We start from the raw sequence: 23,135 nt of genomic DNA, 5'->3' as shown, positions 1-23,135 counted from the left end.
AGCACATATCCCATCCGGGGATGAGCAGCGGGCCGCATTCCTTCCGCTGTAGGAACGGCCTTCCAGCTTTCCCTCCTCACCAGTGCTTGTTTTACTAAGTTGTTCTTCATCCTTCAAACGTGTGACCTAGCTCCAGACCCCTAGTTTGGGGGATTTCCTTGGGCGCGAGGGGGGCGGGGGAGGGGGGATATGGGAGTTGTTCTTTTATTTCATGGTTGTTTTCTTTGTTCTGCTTGGTTTTTGTTTTTAGGTTGTTATTATTGCTTTTGTTGTTATCCATTAAAGGAGAGAGGAGGTGGGAAATCAATAGACATGACCAGAGAGGTGCTTAAAAATGGATGCTTTTCTGTTCAGTTTACATCAAAGGGAAAAAAATTAAAAAATATATTCTCCAGGTCCAAGTGTAGAACTCTTGATGAACCCAGAAACAAAGTTAATAAAAAGCCACACTCACATGTGCTAATGCCTTTCAGGTGGGTCTGCTGTAACTCTTTCAGGTAAAGCTGATGATGCGAACAGATGGCCGAAAGGAAATATTTTTAAATTATCTGCCAAGTGCCAAGAGTCGGGTGGGGGAAGTGATGGGATGGGCCGTGCTTTCTCAAGCTACCAAGCGTTGCTCAGAGCCCTGTGTACTACCCTGATGTTATCAGGAAAGCAGCTACCACCCAAGTCCACCCCAGTGACAGGCCACAGTGCTCCCTGCAGGTGATCCCGTCATGAAATGCTGAGTCCATAAACCACAGGGGCCAAGTCATTCCTCCCACTTCCCCTTCCTCCCACTGCAGGCTTGATTTAAGCTGTTACTCTGAAGAAAGTACCCTTTGATCATAGGAGCTTATGAAACTGGAAAAAAAAACAAAAACGATGGAAGAAGAACCCTCAAAGGATATTTTAAATAGACAATCAATAGGTGATAAAAACCAAATATCCCTAAGGGGTAGTACAAACTGAGGGTGGTCAACCAGAGTGGAAAAGACGCTTGTCTGGAAATGCAATTGTCCCATTCAAAGGGCAGTGTCAACGCCAGTCGAATGCCCAGAGGAATACGGCTCTTCCCCAGGAAGCAGAGAGCCCGTGAGCTTCACGGCTCCAAGAAATTGCGCAGCTGAGTATGAAGGGAGCCACATAAATTACTTGAGTCCTCGGATGGAAAAATTAATGAAACTGGAAAACGAAGTCCAAGGCCTAGAAGAGTTAGATTCACTAATCAAATTATGGTGCCTGTGATGTATTATTATTTTCTTAGCAGCCTCATCCTTGTGCTCCTTTTTACAATGTGGACTCCTTACAAAGAGCACACTTATTCCATAAGGTACCGCCAGCTGGGAACAGAGCAGTGTGGAACCTCCTAGCTGTTAGCAATCTTTGAGCATCCAGGACCCATGGGAGAACCGGGCTGTGGTTAACTAATAATTTCCATATCAGTAGAACCCACTGTGTTCAGCTGGCTGGCGCACAGATAGGCCAGGCGCTTCTAATTAGTGCTGTTTACTCATGTGTCACTGGTGCACATTTTACAGGGACCCACCAACTGTTGCCTCCTTTGAAGGAATGAGCCGAGGCCTCTATCTGAAGAGGGGCCTGTCATTTGCATCCGACAGCAGGTGGCTACATTTTCTGAGCAGGACTCATCCCTCTGAAGGGGAATGAATGGAGCGCTTCACATCTGCCACACTCAAGGTCAAGCATGGGAACCTCTCCCCCTTCAGAGGATGTTGCAATACATTAATAATGAACGTGCTCGCGCTGGAACCAGGCCGTCCTCTCTAAATAAAGGCGCTCTGGGCTTCTCCTTGGCTTCCTGCCTTGTTTAGTTAGGCTGGCATTCCATAGGCTAAGGCCATTTATCAAGCATACATTTGGCTCGAATTGAAACAGTTCACAGGGTTCTGGAGGTAGAGCAGAGCCCAACAGTCTCTACAGGCCCTCAAAAGTGCCTGCCCCAGCCAATGTTTCCCTTGTGGATCCATATTATCTAAAGGAACTGCAACCCAATGGATGCTTTTACTCTGTTCAATTCTCATCAATGCAAAAAGCAAGACATACCCTGATTTCCTCAAGTAGTACACTTAAATAAATAGCATAGGCCAGGAAGTTATGCAATCTAACACCCAGTTAACAAACAGAATGAACTAAGCAAAGGTAGCATGAAAGGAACCACATGTGACATAACAAGCCACATGTGACATAACGAGCTGAACTCATACTTTGGGGCCAGTACTGAAGAACCAAATTCTGCTTTTAAGAGGCCTCTCTTAGGTAGCGCATCACAGACAAAAATTTGCCCCTCATTGAACCCATAGGAGTAACCTAGCAACGGTGAACCTAGCAACCACTGCTGGAGATGTAGCTAACCCTTCCCATGGAAAGGCAGAGTCCCGTGGGCCTCAGGCAACACGGGCTGCTGAGAACGGGCCTCAAGGTCAGCTCCACATGCCCAAGGCCAGGGGATGAGCTCTCAGCACGTATCCCAAGGGTTCTCCAGCAGGAACCGATGGTTCCAGCCATCAGCCCGGTGAGCAGCCTTCCCCAGGGTCAAGCACGGACAGGGCTGCTGGTCACACAGCCCTGCCCCGGCGCTGCATCTGCACACCCACACACACTGCGGTTTCCTTCGGAGGACTCCCCCTTCTTGGACCGATGCCGACAACGACACACTCTCACAGATGTGAAACGGCACACTACTGGCTCAGCTGGGAGGGACACTGACAATTCCAAGCTGGCCATCAGTGGCCTAAAATTAGCAACAAAACAGGAGAAGAGGTTACTTGGGGAGCAGGACTGCTAGTTGCGGAGTGAGGACGGAAAGGCACTGCGTGTCCGGGGATTGCAAGGCTGGTGGGACTGGCGTGGGATTGCAAGGCAGAGGGTGTGCCAATGTCTCCGGCTGTTCAGGGGCATCTTCAAGATCTGCTGCCTGCAGCTGAGCCACTTCCCTGCTTCTGGGATTCCCCGAGCAGAGGGGGAGCTGGGTCCTGAGGGCTCAGGCGATGCTGCTGTGCGGGTTGGAGAGGTGGAGGGACACAGACACCCCGTGCTTCGGAAGCCCACCTGCTTTGGTCGTCACTTTCAGGAGGTAGCCGTCCAGGTCGATGTGGAAGTGCGGCGCCCGCCAGGGCAGCGCGATGCGCGAGCCGTTCCAGCGCACGGTCAGGTGCTGCTGGAGGCTCACGGTGCCCGCGCCCAGCACCAGGTCCACCGACTTGGTCCACGAGAAGGAGCGGGTCCTGCGGGCGTCGTTCTTCACCAGCACCTGGAAGGGCGAGGCAGGGGAGGAGCAGTCTTTCGTCAAAACGTACTGACACGTCCCCTGAAAGTTAAATGTCCGTCCGTCAAAAGTGTTGTAGTGGGGATCTCCGAATACCGTGCAAACGCCGGGCTCTGCGGATGGGTGAGAGACAAAAGCAGGGTCACAAACCGAGCGCAGGACTCAAGGGGGAATCGGGGGTCCCTGCAGGAAACCTGGAAGGGGCACCCGCCTGGTAAGGGAGGGCCTTACAGAGATGCTCTAAGCAAAACCCACTTAACACAAAATAAAGTGTGGTTGATCGGTGGTTTTAAAAGTCTGTGCCAAACCTCACAGGGCATGGAATGTTCCTGGTGCTTTTATACTTAAAAGTTGTTTATAACACTTCTGAGTTTTTAAGGCATCTCCGTTTGGGAGCCTTGATATGCATCTGTGTTCTTGAGGTAAGAGATGGAGAAATGGAACTAAGATAATTTTGTAAATAGAACTGGACTAATTTTATAACTCATATAAACAAGAACAAACATAAATAAGAGGCAGCAAAATAAACGACAATATACCAACACACAGTGTTATCTCCATCTAACTAATTAAAAAATTTGTAAACAGGATTGTCTAAATATTACTCGTGGTTTTAAACTAAAGCAGTATATTCAACACATATATTTACTAAGGACAAATAAATAATTACTAGATACATGCTCAATACTGCAAGGAAGTAAGTTCTGATAAACTTAAGAGTATGTGTTTTACAGAAATACAAGGTTCCTATATTTTGATCTGAGTTAGACTTTTTTTTAAAAAAAGTCATAAAACCCATCATTTAGTAAATTTAACTAATTCCAATGAATTCACCACTTCAAAATACCTTTCATTCAAATACTTACGAGTCCCAAGTAGAGTTTGACATTTGGAGCATCTCCAAGACTTTTTTATAGAAAATTATTTCTTTTTTTAAAACAAAATTTGACATTGATATGTCCCCCATCTAAAGCTATTTTATCTGTTTTGAAGGAGGCTTGTACAACAAGGAAATGAGAAATTCATTGAGAGAAATTAGCCCAAATGATGGAAGATCTATAACAAAAAGTACAATTTCCAGTCAACACCAGAACAGTCTCTCCCTGGCATAAACATGGTGCTTTCTGGTTAACAGGGAGCAAGGCAGTTCTCCTGGGGACTCCCTGAGTGACATCAGGATAATTATAATTCACAGTTGACACTACCACGTACCACACAAGGGCCTGACCACCCGATGCACCAAACTCAAGAGAAGGGCTTCTTTCAAGCTCTTAACTTCATACTCAGCAAGAAAACTCGAAACCCAGCACGGCTTTTGAGGTGCAGGCGTCCTCAAACTACGGCCCGCGGGCCACATGCGGCCCGCCGAGGACATGTATCCGGCCCGCCGGGTGCCGCTGCCTGTCCTGCTTAGCAGCCAATTCGTCCCGGGCCCGCAGTGCGCATAGGAATTTGTTCATAGTTTTTTTTTTAAACTATAGTCTGGCCTTTCAACAGTCTGAGGGACAGTGAACTGGCCCCCTGTTTAAAAAGTTTGAGGACCCCTGTGTGGATCTCAGCTTGGAAAGGCCAGCGCATTACTGGATTCGAAATTCTCCTCCCGAGAAACTCTCTCTCGCTGTGCGCAGGCTCTGGGAATGCCCACCCTCTGCACAGAGTCCACAGTGTCCTCTTCTGAACAGGAAGCAACCACGGCTTCTCCTGGTGTCCCGACAACAGTTGCATCAAAATGATCATTAACGAAAACAGTAACAGCTGCCATTTTCTGAGAATTGTGTACATGCCCTATGTTCTCTATGCCTGCTGATCATGAATACACTACAGGAAAGTAGTATTTAGATGGTATCCTAACATTAAACCGACAGCTGAGCACTCGGTAGCATATCCACAAAGTGAATTATTATCTGGTCATTGAAAAGTGTGTAAATAATGTTCATGATTGAAAAAAATGCTTATCACACAGTAAGTGGGAAATGGGAAACAAAGTTCTATCTTTTTAAAAAGATATATTTTTATGGATTTCAGAGAGGAAGCAAGAGGGAGAGAGAGAAACATCAATGATGAGAGAGAACCATTGATAGGCTGTCTTCTGCACGCCCTGCTAGTATGTTGGGGATTGAGCCTGCAACCTGGGAATGTGCCTTTTCTGGGAATCAAACTGTGACCTCCTGGTTCATAGGTTAATGCTCAAACTACTGAGCCACGTCAGCTGGGCCAAAGTTCTATCTTAACTGTCTTAGAATAAGTACAGAAACACACACCGAAATTGTCAACAGTGGTTATTTCTTGGTGACAGTATCATGAGTGATAGTTTTTCTTTCTTCCTTATGCCTTTCTGATTTTGTTTTAGTTATATATTTTTTAAAGAGTCAAAATATTGGTACCTGTAGATAAGGCCAATTATGTGACAAAGCAAATCCTCAAAAAAGAAACAGAATATATACTGTGTCGAGTGGCCCTGGGGGAGCTCGAGCTGACTCAGAGCTGGGCAGAGAGCGATGAGGACATGGAAGACTGAAAAGGGAGGCCATGTATGAGCAGGGCTGTCAGGAAAGCGCTTTTTCAAGAGGCTCTAACTTGAGGACGAAAAGGGTTTGGAGATCAGGATGATTTTTCTGGGTAACAGCAATATGGAAGGGGCCAACAAAATGTCATGACCACACAGATGCCTGAGAATTATGTGTCGCATTTGGGGACATTTGTAGCATGAGCTAAAATAATTTGGAAGCCTTGGCCCTCTTTCCTGGCACCTCACAGTCCCTCTGCCAGGTCCTGCAGGGACAGCAAACATGTACACTGAAGGGTGACTGAAAGTGAGAAGCCCAGGATCACACAAGTCTGCCCGGCTGAGAAGGAATAAGACTACGGAGGCTCTTAGGGACACACACGAACATTGTATTCTCATCGAGTTTTCTTCCAGCAGACACAGTGGAATGAGCTGCAATCCAGGGTGTCCAGATGTCTGGTCACACTTTCCGGAAAGCTCGGGGTGATAGTTGGAGCTAAATAAGCAGACCCTTCTACAACTAACCTTGCGTATGTGTACGTCAGAGGAGGAAGAGGAAAATGCGAGTTTACTCTTGGTGGTACTTTTTTTTTTAAGTCAAATCATCAGATGTCGTTTTTATTTTGGTTTGTTTTCAATATATGTATACAAGGGTCTAGGCCAGCCGTGGGCAAACTACGGATCCGGCCCGTTCGGCTGTTCTATCCGGCCCGCGGAGCCGAAAGAGCGGAGGGTTCTCTTGCTCTCCCCTCCGCTCCTTCACCAGCAGCAGTGTTAACATGGCAACGTCGGGAAACACGGCCGCAGCTCCTTCTTCTGAGTGGGCGGATTTATATCCCCATTCAGTAGAAGGAACAACCTCTCAATCTTCCAGAGGCTCCTTGTAATGCCCGCGGACGCGTCCCCCGACATCACCCTGGGAATGCGTAGACACGTTATCGTGGTGATGTAGGGAGACACGCCCCTGGAGAGCACAGGATCAGAGCATTAGCTAAAAAGGACACCAACAACACTGTTCCCACTGAAGTTGATGTTTTAAAGACCAAAAACCTTTCAACCCAGTCTACATTGCCATCTACATCTACGTCCTGGGCATCATTTGGAAGTTGCACTAAAGAAAATGTTTAAGTTACTGTTTACACATTTTGTTCTTTTCTATTTGTTTTAGTTTTAAATTATTTTATTATATTTAAGTTTAATTTGAAAGGCTTTTGTACCTTTCCTTTGTTAGGCAATTTTATTTTGCCTTTGCCATCTTCAATATAAGGTATGTTATTGTGCTATGATTCCTCCATTTTTTGAAGTTTCAAATTATAATAATTAGTGTTTACATTCTTCTTGTTAAAATGTTTGAAATGAATAAAAGTATTGAAATAAAAAAAAAAGACCGTACCCTTTTATGTAATGATGTTTACTTTGAATTTATATTAGTTTACACAAACACTCCATCCATGCTTTTGTTCCGGCCCTCTGGTCCAGTTTAAGAACCCATTGTGGCCCTCGAGTCAAAAAGTTTGCCCACCCCTGGTCTAGGCAAAGGGAAAAAAAAGATTAAAAATATATAAATCTGAATATAAAGAGTGTCATTTTTTCTCTTAGGTTATGGAATTATGGGTGACATTTATTTTCTTTGCTCGTTTATGTGCATTTACATTATCTTATACATCTACATTCATGATTTAAAATGACTATGTACACTTTCGGAATAAGAATATTTGCTTTAAAAAATTAAAAATATTAGATTAAAACATATTACTTTGCTGTTAGATATTTAATAAGATTGCTATGAGAATTAAGAACATCGACTGCTTCTGAAAACATCATTCCATGCTTTTCTTTAACGTCACCAAGTACATTTATTTCTGTCCTGGGTGTATTTATTCTAATGAAATGCCTTCCTTCTGAGAGTAGTGATTATTCTCAAAACATCCATCAAAGAAAATTAAGGGGAAATTATACAACTCCATGCTATGAGGAAGAAAATAAGAGAAATTGGGTAGACTCTAAACCTCTTCCCCCCAAACACACAACAAACAAACAAAAACAGAAAAGCATAAGGAAGCAAAAAAACAACAACAACCTATCATTCATGGTTCTGCCTTCGAGAAATAACCACTGTTTACAATTGGGGGGTTGCGGGGAGGAGTGTGTGTTTGTGTATTTTAACATAGTTAAGATTATCCTGTACATGAAATTTTACTTCCTCTTCACTGAACATGTCACAAGATTTCCCCAGTCATTAAAATCACTTTGAAAACATAGAAAGTGATTTTCATTGTCCATCAATTATTTCTGCAAAGAGAAAATTTTCTCCAACTCAACCTACCACACACCACCGGGGATCATTACATTTCCAGAGAAGTGTTCTAACCACGAGAAAATCTATCAAATAAAAAAAAAAAAAAAAAAAAAAGGCTTTCAGCTTCCCTCACACAAATTGCAGGGAAACTGGCCGGGTCGGACTCCAGGGTCCCTGGGTCATGCAGGGGCTCCTGGGAACCCCAGGTGGGGAAGAGTCGTCACGATGATGTCAAATTTGAGTCAAGAACCAGGAAAGGGTGGGATTGGAAACACTGATCTTAACACAGCCCCCATGTGATGGGACTCGGCTCTTCCTAAACAGGCTGTGTGTGACCTGAACTTTTCTACGCACTGGACTAGATCAGGTGTGCCCCCGGGGGACCGGAGGGCCAACAGATGCCCCGCCAAGGATCACGTGCATTCCTACAAGTTTTACATCCTTGGCTTCTTACAAGAACTTAATTTAACTTTACTGTGTGAATGTGGGGAGGAAGGGATCGTGGCTCTCTTTCCACCAATCTATAATCTACCAGGTATAGTTACACATCCTATATAATAAAACCCTAATATGCAAATCAACCCAACGTCAGAATGACAGGTCGCTATGATGTGCACTGACCACCAGAGGGCAAACACTCAACACAGGAGCTGCCCCCTGGTGGTCAGTGTGCTCCCACGCGGGAGTGCCACTTAGCCACAAGCCGTGACATGGCGGGAACCTCTGCCACCTCTGCGGGTCCCAGAGTGCGAGAGGACACAGGCCAGGCTGAGGAACCCCCTCCCCCACCCCGTGCACGAATTTCGTGCACTGGGCCACTAGTCTACATATAAAATCTAATTTTTAAGAAAGCCGAAACTGATATTTAGTAGGTTCCTGAAACCAATATTTAAAGAAAAAGTTAAGTAGGGATATTGTTAAGAATGTAAATTTCTTTTTACATATTTTCTAGAACCCCAGATACTCACCAACTTCAAACGGAAGAGCAAAGGAAAGCATTCCTACCTTCAAGTTCTAATCTAAGATAAATTGAACCCCTAAAGCCACGCTGACATCCTAGGGCCTCCCGACTGAGCGCCCCCCTTCCCCATCTCCCTTCTTCGCTCCGCAGTGGCCTGTGTCTGCCCCACACCTGATACTGTCCAGCACAGGACCCTTCAGTTTCCAGCTGCAACTTCATGAATGCCCCCCTTCCCTTCCCTCCAAATCTCTAAAGTGGGACTGACACATGGCTCTGAGATTCTGGGATGGTCTTCATTTCAAATGCTCTACCCTATAGACACATTATGTTTTTCAGTTTGGGGGTTGAAAATATGGCCACCAAATCCATAGCATGATTATGATCATCAATTTCTACCCTAGCTTATAGTTATAATGCCTTAAACTCTATATAAATCAGATCTGATGTATATTTTGTGTAATTTCTCAGTGCCTGGCATGCTGCCCTGATACTCTATATATTGGATCTCTCTCTCTCTCTCTCTCTCTCTCTCTCTCTCTCTCTCTGATTCCTCTTTGCACTATTCACAGCAATGCCCGGTACAATACATATTAAGTATCAATAAATATTAGCTGATTGAATGAGCTAATTAATTAAAGAATATATTTTAGTGGGAAAAAATAAACTGCCCCCACTGAACTTCCTAAAATAGATAAGTATAATGACTGGCATATAGAATTTGGCCTAATTAATTTATTAATTGAATAACTGACCAATGCTCTCAGGACAAGGACTTAAGGCTGCAACCGGAATGAAGGGTGCTGACCAGCTGACCTGGAGATGGGGAGATGGTCCTGGATCATCCAGGCCAAAGCAGTGTTATCACAGGGGACCTTACAGGTGCAAGAGGAAGGCAGGCGAGTGTCATGCGAGGCAGCGTGAGGAGGACTCAACTCGCCATGGCTGGCTTTGGAGATGGAAGCAGGCTTCAGATCAAGACATGCGGGCGGCCCCTAGAAGCTGGACAGGGAAGAAAACAGATTCTGCCCAGCAGCCTCCAGAAGACGGGCAGCCCTGCCAACACTTTGACTTTGGCCCATTCAGATCCATTTCAGACTCCTGGTCTCCAGAACTTGTAGGATAATAGGTGTGTATTGTTTCAGCCACCGAGTTCGTGGTACTTTATTACGGAAGCAATAGGAAACTAATAAAATTAGCAAAAACCAAGGCAACTGGTCTAAAGCGACTAGTTTATGCCGGGTACCATCACCACCATCTCTAATCCTCACTCCTTTTCTACACATTGTATATTATTACCCTAACTTCTTAGCCATGAATTTGGAGAGGTTGCCATGTTGCCCTTGGTCACTCGGCCAATAGCAGTCAAGACAGAGTCCAACCCAGTCTCTTCCCTACCATGACCCGAAGCTTCCAATACCACAGCATCCTGTGCAGTTGTTGTTAACTAGTTGGGATCACAGAGCTCTTTGGGGGTCTGAAGAAGTGTGTGGACACTCTTCCCTCCAAATGCACGAGTATATCTGCTCAAATGTAGAGCTTCATGGACACCCTGTCCTGAGACTGATCAGTAACCTCCTAAGAAAGCATGAACTTCAGTTAACGAATGCCTATCTAGAAGTTAATTAGAAATTATGTTCTATGGTTTTCATATTTAATGTACTTATAGTTCATCTCCCCAGCTACAGTAGTTCCAAAACTCAGGGTCTGCATCAGTTTCTTATCCGTGCCCTTCAGGGCACCTTCCAGAATGCTGGAAACTCACCAAGTGTTAATACAAACTTGCTCTAGAACATGCATTTTTGCCACTCTCATCATCCAAGCTCTGACCTTAAACTAGAAACTGCCATTTATCAATTAAGAGAGATGTGTATGTGAGCTGAAGAGATGAGCTTCACACCTCCTCCTAGACCTAGCTTCCAACTTGAAAGCCACATTGGAGCTCTGCAAACACGCCCTGCTTTGAAAAGGGCTCTGGGTTTGAATCCCAGTCTTACTGCTTAATGAATACAAAACCAGGACCGACTACCTACAAACCTCAGTTTGTTCACCTATAATATGGGTCTAAGAACAACTACCTGGAAGGGCGGTTATAATGATAAGGGTAGCACTGCCAGAGTGCTGAGAACATAATAGATGCTCAGGGAATAGTCATTGTTAGACTTATTCTTATAAATTCTATGCAAATCCAGCAAATAGATATCTGCTGCTGGCTAAAATAGGGCTGGGCAAGTACATGTAAACGTAGATTTGTTGACATTTTGAGTCCATCTATAAGATGCAGATTGGGGGCTAGAATGGAGTGAGCCTTCTAGGCCAAAAGAAGACTGTGAATAAGTCTTAGACACGGAAAAGCTCACTACTAGCACAAGAAGATCCACAGAGCAATCTGACCAGAGTGGGGAGTTGCTTCAGAGATGTGAGAACCCGCGCTGTCTAAATAAATGGGCCTGAGATTAATTGCCAGCCGAGAAGTTTAAATATATTCCAAAGGACCAACAGTTTTTAATGTGTTTCCTCTGAGACATCAATCCTGCCCAAGGCTCTGCCAAAATAAGTAGAAATAAACAAAAGCTCTGGAGCTCCAATGCGTCTGAGGCTCCCTCCTCTCCACCACCCTCCTGAAAGTTTACCCCGCTTGCCACAATAAAGACTCTGAGAATTCTCTAGCAAGAAAACGTATTACAGTTTACTTGACCCAGCACTTCCCGAATGTATTTAATCACAGAGTCTTGTTTTGAAAACATTACTCATGACTATCCCTCAGCACCAGCGTTTTATAAAACAAACTTTGGGAGACTCTGCGAGAGACCAGCGCAAGAATCTGGTGCCGGTTCTCAGGGAAGCCAACTTTGGGTTCTGACAGGCTATGCAGAAGGGAAGGATTGCTGGAGAAAAGACAGAAATTAGTTGCTGGCGGTAGGAAGAAGGTGTGACTGCTGTGGAAATGGGAAGAAAATGATTTATTAGAAAAACAAGACAAAGAGCCGATCCATAGACTTGATGACTGATTAGCAACATGGGATAGAAATGCCAAAAGTATGAGAAATAACACTGAGGCTCACTACCCATGCAGCTGGGATAATGGGGGTGCCAGGACCCAGTCAATAGACAGGGATTGGAAACAGCCATTCAACCCTCCATCCAACTCCCCACAGAGATCATTTGGAGAATCAAAGGTAGCAGCGGTTAATACAATCCAAATGCAGTACTCAAGAAGAATGTGGTCTCCAAAATAATTAAGAGCTGACATCTGCTGAAATAGCATCTTATCAAGAAGTCCTCGAAGTTAGGGACCTCAAAGTTTGGATCATCTGAACCCAGAAGGAGAGAGTACCTACGGGAGAGATGCCAGGGAGGCAGGGCTGGGAGCTTATAGGATGAAATCACAGCAGGAGATGTGAGCACCAAGAAGAGAAAGAAAGGACAGTGTGGAGACATGGAGTATTGCTGGGGCTTCTGGTAAGGAGAATGAATGGTAACATCCATGAATATGAACTTCACACCAAAGGGAACTGTGGAGTGCAGCTCAGGAGTCAGTTCTCCAAACTCCCAGGGAAGGTTAGAACTCGAGGGTTGTAACCCAAGAGCCTGAAGAGGTTAAGTGACCTCATAAGGTGAGCAAATACAACTGCTTTCAAATAGTCCCCAGTCACGGAGAGAGAAAGACATTGGCAAACTTCATATACCTTTGAAGGCAGACCTCCAAAATGAATAAAAATGCAGTTCATGGAGGACATAAAACAGTGCTTAAAGGTGTGGGCTCTGGAGTCTCCTGGGCCAGGGGATTGCTCTGTTTAATTTATCAGACCCACCTTTGTACCATGGGGATAACAATAGCTTGTACTTCATGGATCACCGTGGTGATTAACTGACAGATGCACAGAGAGTGTTTATCACATGGCCTGACACAGACCTCCAAGTCATAAATCAGCGCTGGTACTAGGATCAATGGCATGCCAGTAGAAGTAGCAATTGTTGTGCTTAACTTTGCTCATAGATGTGACCTCCAGAGAAGAATAAATCTGCCTCAGCCTGGCATGCAGTCAAGGGCGATTATTATACACTAGAGGCCTGGTGCACGGAATTCGCACACTCAGGGGGGGAGGGGTCCCTCAGCTGGGATTGAGAGGGGGTGCAGGGCAAGCCAAGGGACCCCACTGGTGCACAATCGGAGCTGGGGAGGGATGCGGGAGGTTGGCCAGCCGGGAAAGGACCACAGGAGGGCTCCAGGGCATGTCCACTCATTCCCTATGGGCCAGACCCCAGCAGCAAGCTAACCTACTGGTTGGAGTGTCTGCACCCTGGTGGTCAGTGCACTCATAGCAAGTGGTTGAGGGACCTTAGCATGTCATTAGCATATTACCCTTTGGCTGAATGGCCGACCAGATGACTGGACACTTAGCATATTAGGCTTTTATTATATAGGATAATGTGTATTTCCCACACAGTGCGCTTCTCAGTGTCAGAGTTTGGGGGATGTGTCCTTACTGTGTGTTCTCACTTCACTGTATTTTAGGTGGACCTCGGTTCAGGGGTTTTAGTCACCAGCTCCTTCAGTCAAAACTGGGTTCCTGAATCTTTCTTAAGATTCAAGATGGCGGCCTTGCCCAAAATGCACCAAGTGTCCAATAATGAATTTATAGATCTCTTTATGTACAAAAATTAGGCAGGAAGGTCACTTGTAATTGAAAGATTTGGTAATGGTCCATCTATATGAAAAAATAACTTTCCCAAGCAGAGGTCTGAGGAAACCACATGATCTGATGGAATAAATACTAAACTAGCAGGTAAAATTAAAAAAGCAGGTTCTCATCCCAGTATGCCCAGTTAATTCTACAGTGAACATGAGCCTCTGTGTCCTCACCTAGGAAGGGGGAGGGTTGACTCGTGGTTAAAGCCCGTTCAGTCATACACTCCCATGGTGCTAAATGCTGATGAGCTTGAGTGACATAACAACTTCGCTGTTTCTCACTCCTGATGGAGATTACACACAATTCATTTCAGTTTAAAACTGTGTGTATTTTAATGTTGTAAATAAAAAGACTGGAGGAGATAATCACTTATCACTAGAAACGCCTCACCCTGAGTTACCAGGAGAGAAAAAAAAACCTGGAAAAATGAGTGGACATGGACAACCAAGCCAGTTCGACATGGGGGTGAGTGCCCAATAGACCAACCTTCACTGCTTTGCACGTGAACGGGAAGGCGGAGGTGTCACCGGGCAGATGACAGCCTGGGCACTGTAGTTGACATTTCCTCCAGGGCAGGGTGAGGGAAAACACTCCTAAATGGGAAACTTCTCCTAATGTCCTTCTCCAGTCTCCCATCCTCACCAGTCCTCAAGCCCTGCGGACCTTCTCTTTCCTTCCTAACTGCAACTGTCATCACACTGAACACCATGACCTAGAAGTCAAAGGGAGGAAGTCCAGCCCAGGCCCCGGGGCCAGACTTCCTTATGGAAATCCAGGCTCCACACTCAGCTTGGGCATCCCTCTTAACCTCTAAGCTTCCGCAACCATAAGATGGCTGAGAGAATTAAATGGGATCAAATGAGATAGTCCATGTCAGGGTTCTGGCACGTAGCAGATGCTGAGTAAATATTACCTCCTGCTGCTGCTGCTACTGCTGTTATGGTTATTGCCATTGTTGTTATTTGATGATAATGATGATGACTGTTAACTAAACAGTCAGAACTGATGGAGTACTATCACACTATAGGGACCAACAATAGGTGGTGGATAGAAGCTGACCATTGCCCCGCCAGTGTGGCTCAGCTGGTTGAAGGCCATCCAGTGGACCAGGAGGTTGCCAGTTCTATTCCTGGTTGGGAACATGCCCAGGTTGCAGGTTTGATCCCCAGTAGGGGACATACAGGAGGCAGCGGATCCCATCGATGTTTCTCTCTCATCAATATTCTCTCTCTCTCTCTCTCTCTCTCTCTCTCTCTCTCTCTCTCTCTCTCTCCTTGTCCCTTCTCTCTCTCAGAAATCAATAAAAACATTTATTATAAAAAAAGATGACCCTTAATTACTTCAGCTCCTCCTTCAACTTTGCACCAATTCACAGCCCCAGAAAGTTTAAGGTAACAATATCCCTTAGGACAGAACAGCATGTAAAACAAAAACAAACAGATTTCCTCCTCTTCCCTCCAATGCCCCTGCCCGTGTGCGGTTTCCTAGCTGCCCCATGTGGGACAGTCGGGTTCCATTTGCTGCCCTGTCTGCTGGTTGGGCCTCGGGAGCAGTGACAACCCCAGCTCCAGGTGCTCATGCAGAAAGTGCAGTGGCCACTGAGCTTAACACCTCCTTGGCAGGGCTGGAGTCCACACCACACATGCTTATTCTACAAGCATCTTGAGCTCCGGTTTCAAATTTCCTTGCTTCCCCCAGTTAAGGACAGACTCTTGGTGTTAAGGGACCTGGAGCTGCTTACAGTCTCGGAGGCCAGAAACCTTGCTCAAACACAGAACTACTAATTTGCAGAACCTCTGTCAGGGGAGATTTCTCATAAAATGGGCCCCAAGGTCGCTGTTTCATTAAATTGTTGTTGCATCCCCCTCCTGCAGCTACTCTTTAATTGGTGATAGCTGCAGCCATGCCCAGAGGCTTCAGTAAGATGTGCCAACACCAGCCAGGGCGCTTCCAGGTGGGTGCGTGAAGCAGGCACCCCCCCCCCCCCACCAGCACAGCAGCCTCACTGGGCTGCACACAGCTGGAAACTAACCCTTGGGGGGTTTAAAGAGGTCACCTGGCAACTGTGAGCCTCCTTGCACCCTGAGTTGCTGGAATCTGATATTTCCTGTTACTTGTGGAACGTGTTGTTGAGGTTAGTTCAATTAAATGCACATCTGTGCTCAGTGTAGCCCTGGCTGCCCCGTGTTATGTAACGGTGAACTTTCCTTTTGGGTTGGGAGTCTAATGGTTGGGACTATTACAGCTACAGGCACAGCTTCATGCACCTAGGAGACCTGGGGCTGGGCACCATGGTGGGCTGTCTTTGGTGGCCTCTGGTCTTATAGATGGTTGAGATTAAATTCTTTTTCATTCTCTCTCTCTCTCCCTCCGCCCCGCCCCCCCCCCCGTCTCTCTCTCTCTCTCTCTCTCTCTCTCTCTCTCTCTCTCTCTCTCTTCTCTCTCTCTCTCTCTCTCTCTCTCTCCCTTTCCACATACACACACACACACACACACACACCTCCTATCAGTGAAAAGTTTGCTTCTAAGTATAATTTCTATGTCTGAAAACAGATATCCTGCCAGCAAAGAATTTATCTGCTTCGGATCTCTGTTGAGTGGTCAGGTCAAGATTCCACCCACTGTTTGCCAACACACAGAAAGATAATCTCACAAAAACCAAGCGCTATAAGCACAAGGGACAGTGGCTTCGTGGCACCTCACCCTCTGTCCCATGACGCCCGGTCCAGGCACAGCGGGACTCACTTTGGGCTACAGCTCATACGTTGGCAAGCAACAGCACGTGTACAAAAACATCCTAAAGTTTGCTCAGCTCACGTTCAGTATTTTATTTTCAATAACTCATGCAAACCCAACTTAATTCTTTTGCGTTGGGAAAGGAGAAATGGAGAATTCCAGTGTTAGTAGGACCTAACGATGCTTTTCATATTTCCTTCGGGTTGATTTTAAGAGGATTCCTTTTCAGTTGTTTTTTTAATAGCATCATCATCGCCCTCTCAGACCAACCCTACAAAGCCTATCCTAATCTGGGGAGGTCAACCAGTTAGTGCCTCAGTTGCAGCTTCCTACCTACCGAATTCTAAGTTAACCACTACCTCTGACTATTGCAGAGAGAAGCCTGTGAAATGTTCTACCTCGACTTCCTGTCCTCTTTCCTGTTCCTTTCAGAGGCCTGAACAGCGCCAAGCACTAGCAAGACAGGCTGGCACAGCAAGAGGGCAGGAATAGGAATTCTGTGGGACTTTAAACCGTGCAGTGTCACCCCTGCTGACAGAAGGTGACTGACACGCCTCCACCTAATACAGATCATCCAGTACTGACGCTATGCAATAAGCCATCTCACTTAAGCATGTGTGCATATATGGATCTAAGTGTTTATCCCTGCCTCCGTCTGAGAAAGGATTGCATGGAGTTGACAGGCGTGGAGACTAGATGATTCACAACACTGAGGGCAGATGTAGAAGCTGAAGCCAGGGGTGAGCTCATTGGTCAAAACTGCATGCCACTGGAGGCAGGCTGCAAATTAATTTCTAGCTTCCTTGCAACTAGCTGGTGACTTTGTGCCCAAGATATAATTATGCCTTTATAGTTTTTTGTAGGGCGAGGCAATGAAACTCCAGAACACGTTCATTCAATCTGGAGGTTTCTGGTCTGTCCCCGTTCATGCTGGCAGCAGGACACCCTCGCCTCACTCGCCAACCTCGTGTAATCACGGCAAGTTGAGAGGGAGTTACTGTTGCTCCTACAGCAGGTGTTTCTGCTGTTACCCCTGTTTGGAATATCAATGGACCTCAGCCAGGGCGATGTTGCTCCCTAAGGGGACATTTGGCAACATCTGGGGACACTGTTGATTGTCACAACGTTGGGGACAGGAGTGTTCCCACATCTTGTTGGTAGAGACCAGAGATGCTGGTCTCTCTCTCCCTCTCCCTTCCTCTCTGATATTAACTTTTAACATCCTAGAACACACAGGGCAGGCCCACAACTGAGAATTATCTGGCCCAGTGGTCGGCAAACTCATTAGTCAACAGAGCGGCAAACCGCGGCTTGGCTCGCGAGCTGCAGTTTGCCGACCACTGACCTGGCCGATCAGGAATAGCGAGGTTGAAAATCCTGCAGTAGCTAATGGGGTATGTATATGTGTGATTTTGTTGGAATACAAACCATTTTCTGGTTTCAGAAAACACTAGCCTTAGTTTTTACTTCAGCCTCTAGGTGTCTGTCCTAGAAACCCACATATCAGAAGAGCTTTCAGAACGGATGGAGGAGGGGAAAAGTCCGAAGGTTTCTTCTGGACCCTGGTTATAAGGACAAGTGAATTTCAAAATAGGAGGCCTTCTGGTCACAGCTGGAGGACACCAGAATAAGTCCACCTGGATGCCGCTCGTGCTTACAAAAGGTGGGGGGCATCCCGCCTCTTAACCCCATCTGAGCAAGTAAACTTCGCCAGCCTGGTGGGAGAACTGTTGGACAGCAAGAGAGGAAACAGATGGAAGAAGCGCCGAAGGAAGCTGAGAAATAGCCATCTGATGATGTCACTGAGAGCTGGACCGAGAACCACATGCCGCCCCCGCCCCGCCCCCCCGCACTGCCCTGCTGGATGCCGGTGCACGGAGTTGATGTCTCCGGGGTGCCCTCCAGCTAGGTGGCTTTCCCTTGTGTCAATTGCCTCTCTCAGGGACAGAGGTCATGGGCTCCTTCACATGCTTCATGAGATATTTAACATGACTGCTTGGAACCTTGGTTTGATTTTTGTCATGCCTATCCGTCTAGTTCTCTTCTTTTTTTCTTATAAGCCACACAGATTCTAAATATAGAAAGGCTAACCCAGCTAAATGTGGAAAGGCTAATGCCTCGCAAATAAAGCAGTAATGAAATGCAGCTTTTCTCTAAGTCTCTCTCAGTAATCGCCACCCTGACGCTTGCAGGATAAAGCCAGGTTATTCCAGACCCAGGCTGTTTCGGTTCAGACTGCTAAACGGTGCGATGGGCATATGTAATCTATCTGCGCTCACGCCAATGGGAAGGTTCGCTAGAAAAATCCGAGGGGCTCCTTTGAAGTCCGCCTCACCTTCAACTAGGTCACAGTGGTCGGCAAACTGCGGCTCGCGAGCCACATGCGGCTCTTTGGCCCCTTGAGGGTGGCTCTTCCACAAAATACCATGGCCTGGGCGAGTCTATTTTGAACAAGTGGCGTTAGAAGAAGTTTAAATTTAAAAAATTTGGCTCTCCAAAGAAATTTCAATCGTTGTCCTGTTGATATTTGGCTCTGTTGACTAATGAGTTTGCCGACCACTGAACTAGGAGATGCTTTCTAGGGAAATGCAAACAACTCATTGACATGGATACGGAGAAAAGCATCCATTTAGACTCCACTCTGCTCACCCAGAAAGGACCTGAGCTGGAGGCAGCCCCCAACCACCTGTAAACAAAGTTTCCTCGGAGGGCTTCTGGGAGGAGGGTGAAGTATAATAGCTTACACATGTGTTAAGAAATTAACTGGTGTGCTAATCCTAGCTAATTCTTTCTACATTAATTTTGGGGATCTACTAAGTCATATTTCGTTGGCCTCCTTTGAGTTATTTTATGGACTCTAAAAAATGTTCTTTTATTAAATCTATAATTTAATGTTTATTGATTCAATCAGTACTTTTATCCAATGTATAATGCATCCATATTTAATAGCTCTCCATCTCAAAACTTCATGACATGTGTATATATATGTATATATTACATATAATATACTATGATATTGAAAAATCTCTGTATCTATTGTCCAAAATATTTTAGACAAGTAGAATAAACCTGTTCCCACATGAAAAGTGCTTTCACCCATCCACAGAGCCCATTTTTCTCAGCCCGACGAGCTCATAAAGTACTTTCTAATAGATGTCATGGCTTTGTTAATTCTGCTTTTCATACTTGGAAACTAATTTGATGGTGACATGACTAATTCTCCTCTTTCAATGAAACCCTGCAGAGAACTGTCTCAACTCCGTATGAATTTGAGGAAGACACCAAATTTGCTAATAGATCCAGGCAGCTGTCTGCACGTGGGGAGGACATCAGACCGTTGCTATGTTTGGTCTGTGCGGTTAGTAATGCAGCCTCAGATGGCGCTGAGAATGGGCCATGTTAGAGTTCAGTTAAAAATAGCAGGAAGGCCTGGCTGGCATGGCTCAGTGGTTGAGCATCAACCTATGAACCAGGCGCTCACAGGTTGGATTCCTAGTTAAGGCATAGGCCCAGGTTTCAGGCTTGATCCCCAATAAGGGGTGTGCAGGAGGCAGCCAATCAGCGATTCTCTCTCATCATTGATGCTTTTATCTCTCTCTCTCCCTCTCCCTTCCTCTCTGATATTAACTTTTAAAAATATACTAGGATGGCCAAACCATCACCAGAGCAGAGACCTCTTGTTTTATCCTTGGATGCACCCAGGTGAAATGGTGAGGAGCTGGGTGTGGGGGTGAGGGAGGTGGAAGTAAGCACAGCTGCTTGGCTTTATAATGATGGAAGGAACTTCCCTCCTTGATGATGCACACTGTTGAGTTTTACTGGATACTACTACCTTAACCACTAGGACTGCAAATGCGATGAGCAGTTAAACTGCACACAGAGGTATCTGGTCCTTCTTAAAACCTCATCAGCCCATTCATCTTCTAAATTTCCCATAGCAACACATTCCAGTTGTGCTTCTGTGAGGGGATTGTAATTGACAACGTGTTTGCAGGGAAGAGGGAGGACCCCATCCTATACCAATAGGAACAATATGTGCAGAAAATGTACACCACCATTTTTCTTGTCACACTATAAAACCAAAATAAATAGTAACAGCACGTTTCCAACGGAATAGACTTACTTTCAGTGCAAATAGGACAGCATCCTTTTCGGTTGAGAATTTTACCCTATTCAAAAGAAAAACAAACAAGAGTTTAATGCTAAGAAACAAGAGTCTGCTGAGGACTTTTTTTAAACTCTAATACCAGACAAACCAATGAAATCAGTCCAAGTTATATTTGAACTCAATGCCCAGATGGTGATGATGATGGTGAAAATGAAGTTTCAAGTATCAGGGTCTCAGGCCAGGCAAAGCCTTTCAGAAAGCTTTCCTGTTTTTACCCGCCGAGAAATAGAATATCTCAAGGACTCATGGGTGGGATCTTTCTCACACAGAGGGGAGATGGAGACTGTCTGGACCCAACCTTTTCACCGATACCCGAATCTAGCCCTCTGTAAGCCAAGAGCACACACATAAAAATAGGAATTGGCTGTCAACCCATCAACCCATATAAGGCCTCTGTTCTGTTTTGCTTCTTGGAGGGGCCCAAACAATAAACCGTAACCCAAGTGGGGGTCTATGGATCCGGACAATATCTGTGTTACAGATCAAGTTCAGTCACATTTCTTCTTTTAGAAACTGCTTTGCAGTCAAAGCCAATGAAGCTGAGAGTTGGGAAATGCTGAGTAATTTTCCATTATCTTTCTGGAAACACAGTGTAATTTCCTAAAATGCATTTCTTCCCCCCTTTTTTTAGTGCATGGCATTTCAAGGAGGAAGCATATTCTCAGGGCCCATATCAGCAAATGGCATTGCCTTATCTCTGACTCAAGGGGACTCAAAGAGAAAAAGAAATGTGGGAAAAGATGAACATTGACAGAGCACTTTGCTACGTGACAAACACCCTTTCCGATATTATCCATAAGCTATCCAACCTCGGGTTCGTTATAAGGATTTAATAACTTAATACTTAAAACATTTAAGATTTAATTAATAAAGTATATATTATTATAATTATCCTTCCTAAGATGAACAATAACCTTATAAGCTAAGTATTTCCCTTTTTATAGGTGAAGAAATTGATGTTATGCAATGCAACCGTGGGAGAACCCAAAATCAGACCTAATTTTGTATAACCCTAAAGGCCATCTTCTTGGCGCTCCAGATTTTTATCCTCTTCCATCCTTTAACTCTAAGAGAATATAATATTCATTGGGCACCTGCTGTACACAGAGTGCCGTGCATTCTTCATACTTTATCTCATTTAAACTTCACAACGACCTTCTAAATGTAGGTGTCCTGGCCTTTTTATAGGAAACTAAGAAACAGAGATCACAGACAGGTGGCCCAAGGCCTATGTCAAGGCCACACAGTCAATATAAGGTCCATCCATTCATTCACTACTGGTCAGTTGCATCAAGAATAGATTTAGGAACTAGAGAAAAATCATACTGATTCAAAATATGCTAGTCAGCAATCGAAGAACCAGGACCATGTCAAATTCATTGTCCCATTAGCTAGCTCAGTGATTTTCCACCTTTTTTTTTATCTCATGGCACACATAAACTAATGATTAAAATTCTACGGCACACCAAAAAATATATAGCATTTTTTGCCAATCTGAAAAAAAAAAGGTATAATTTTGACTTATTCACACCAGATGGCTATTGTTGTTTTGGTTGTTGTCATTTTTTTTTATTTGACAATCTAATAGGTATGGCACGTTTAAAAAATTCTTGTGGCACACCATATGTCTCGGCACACCAGTGTGTCACAGCACACCAATTGAAACTCACTGAGATAGACCTCAATTGTATAACGGCCATGATGACTTTGAATAAGACTTAAAACTCAGTCCCATTCAGCCATCGCATGGTCTGGGGCATCACGGCATGTGTTGATTGCCTAGAGCTCTGTCTTCTATTTCTATTGGGCAGCCAGGTCTCCTTGGGTTTCTTGGACTGAAAGCAATTGAGGACAAAATCAAATGTGCTTGGCTCTGGCCAATGGTATGATGACTCCAGGGGGGAGGAGTGAGGGGCTCTATCCAAATAGAGCAGAGCTGTCTACATCCAAAGCCCCCAACAACACATGGTGATGTGATCCCCTACATCTGCGTGTTGGCAGAACTGCCATCAACTTCTTTAGACAATGGAAGTGGGACTGGTCATATTACTCAACTAGGGGGGATAACTCAAGCACGAGCTATGAGGTCAGGGCTCCTGGCTGTGGCATCCAGGCATGCTACCACCTCAGCGGTAAGAAGGGTGCAATAATGACAACCATTCGGAAGGGTGGTCTCAGCATTAAATGGGGTCAGCCCTGTGACTGCAGAGAAAGTCTCAGTCCAGGTGAGCAATGATGAGATGATGGTGTCAGCACAGCCCTGTCCCCACTGGAACCCTCATAGCCCTTCTCACGAAAGGTAGTCCTTTGCCTCTGGGGAGTTTCCAGGGAGGGTGGACAAAGAATCCAACCATAAGATCCTCCTTCAACAAGGCACCCACACTTCTGGGGAAAGAGATGTGCAGGGCCCGGCCAGGACAGAGCAGGGGACAAAGGACCATTCCTTGGAGTGTTTTTATCTCCCCAGGCAACGCAGGGGAGGGGAAGGAAGTGTTGAACGGGA

The 23,135-nt window shown here is 45.4% G+C and overlaps 1 protein-coding gene across 2 annotated transcripts in view; it reads right to left on the bottom strand.

Moving 5' to 3' along the window:
• BMPER (BMP binding endothelial regulator) overlaps positions 1-23,135 on the bottom strand; it is a 208,370-nt gene that overhangs the window by 59,356 nt on the left and 125,879 nt on the right. For both annotated transcript variants that reach the window (XM_080664939.1, XM_080664938.1), the window contains exons 11-12: positions 20,588-20,633; positions 3,055-3,384 (exon numbers count right to left, since the gene is read on the bottom strand). In XM_080664939.1, coding sequence (XP_080521065.1) covers positions 3,055-3,384; positions 20,588-20,633 — 376 coding nt within the window. The remainder of the gene's footprint in view (positions 1-3,054; positions 3,385-20,587; positions 20,634-23,135) is intronic.

This window comes from Plecotus auritus (assembly GCF_963455305.1).
Source record: "Plecotus auritus genome assembly, chromosome: 4".
In the NCBI taxonomy this organism is placed as follows: domain Eukaryota; kingdom Metazoa; phylum Chordata; class Mammalia; order Chiroptera; family Vespertilionidae; genus Plecotus; species Plecotus auritus.
Note: the sequence above shows the minus strand (reverse complement) of the source record. Positions and strands in the feature narration are given on the sequence as shown.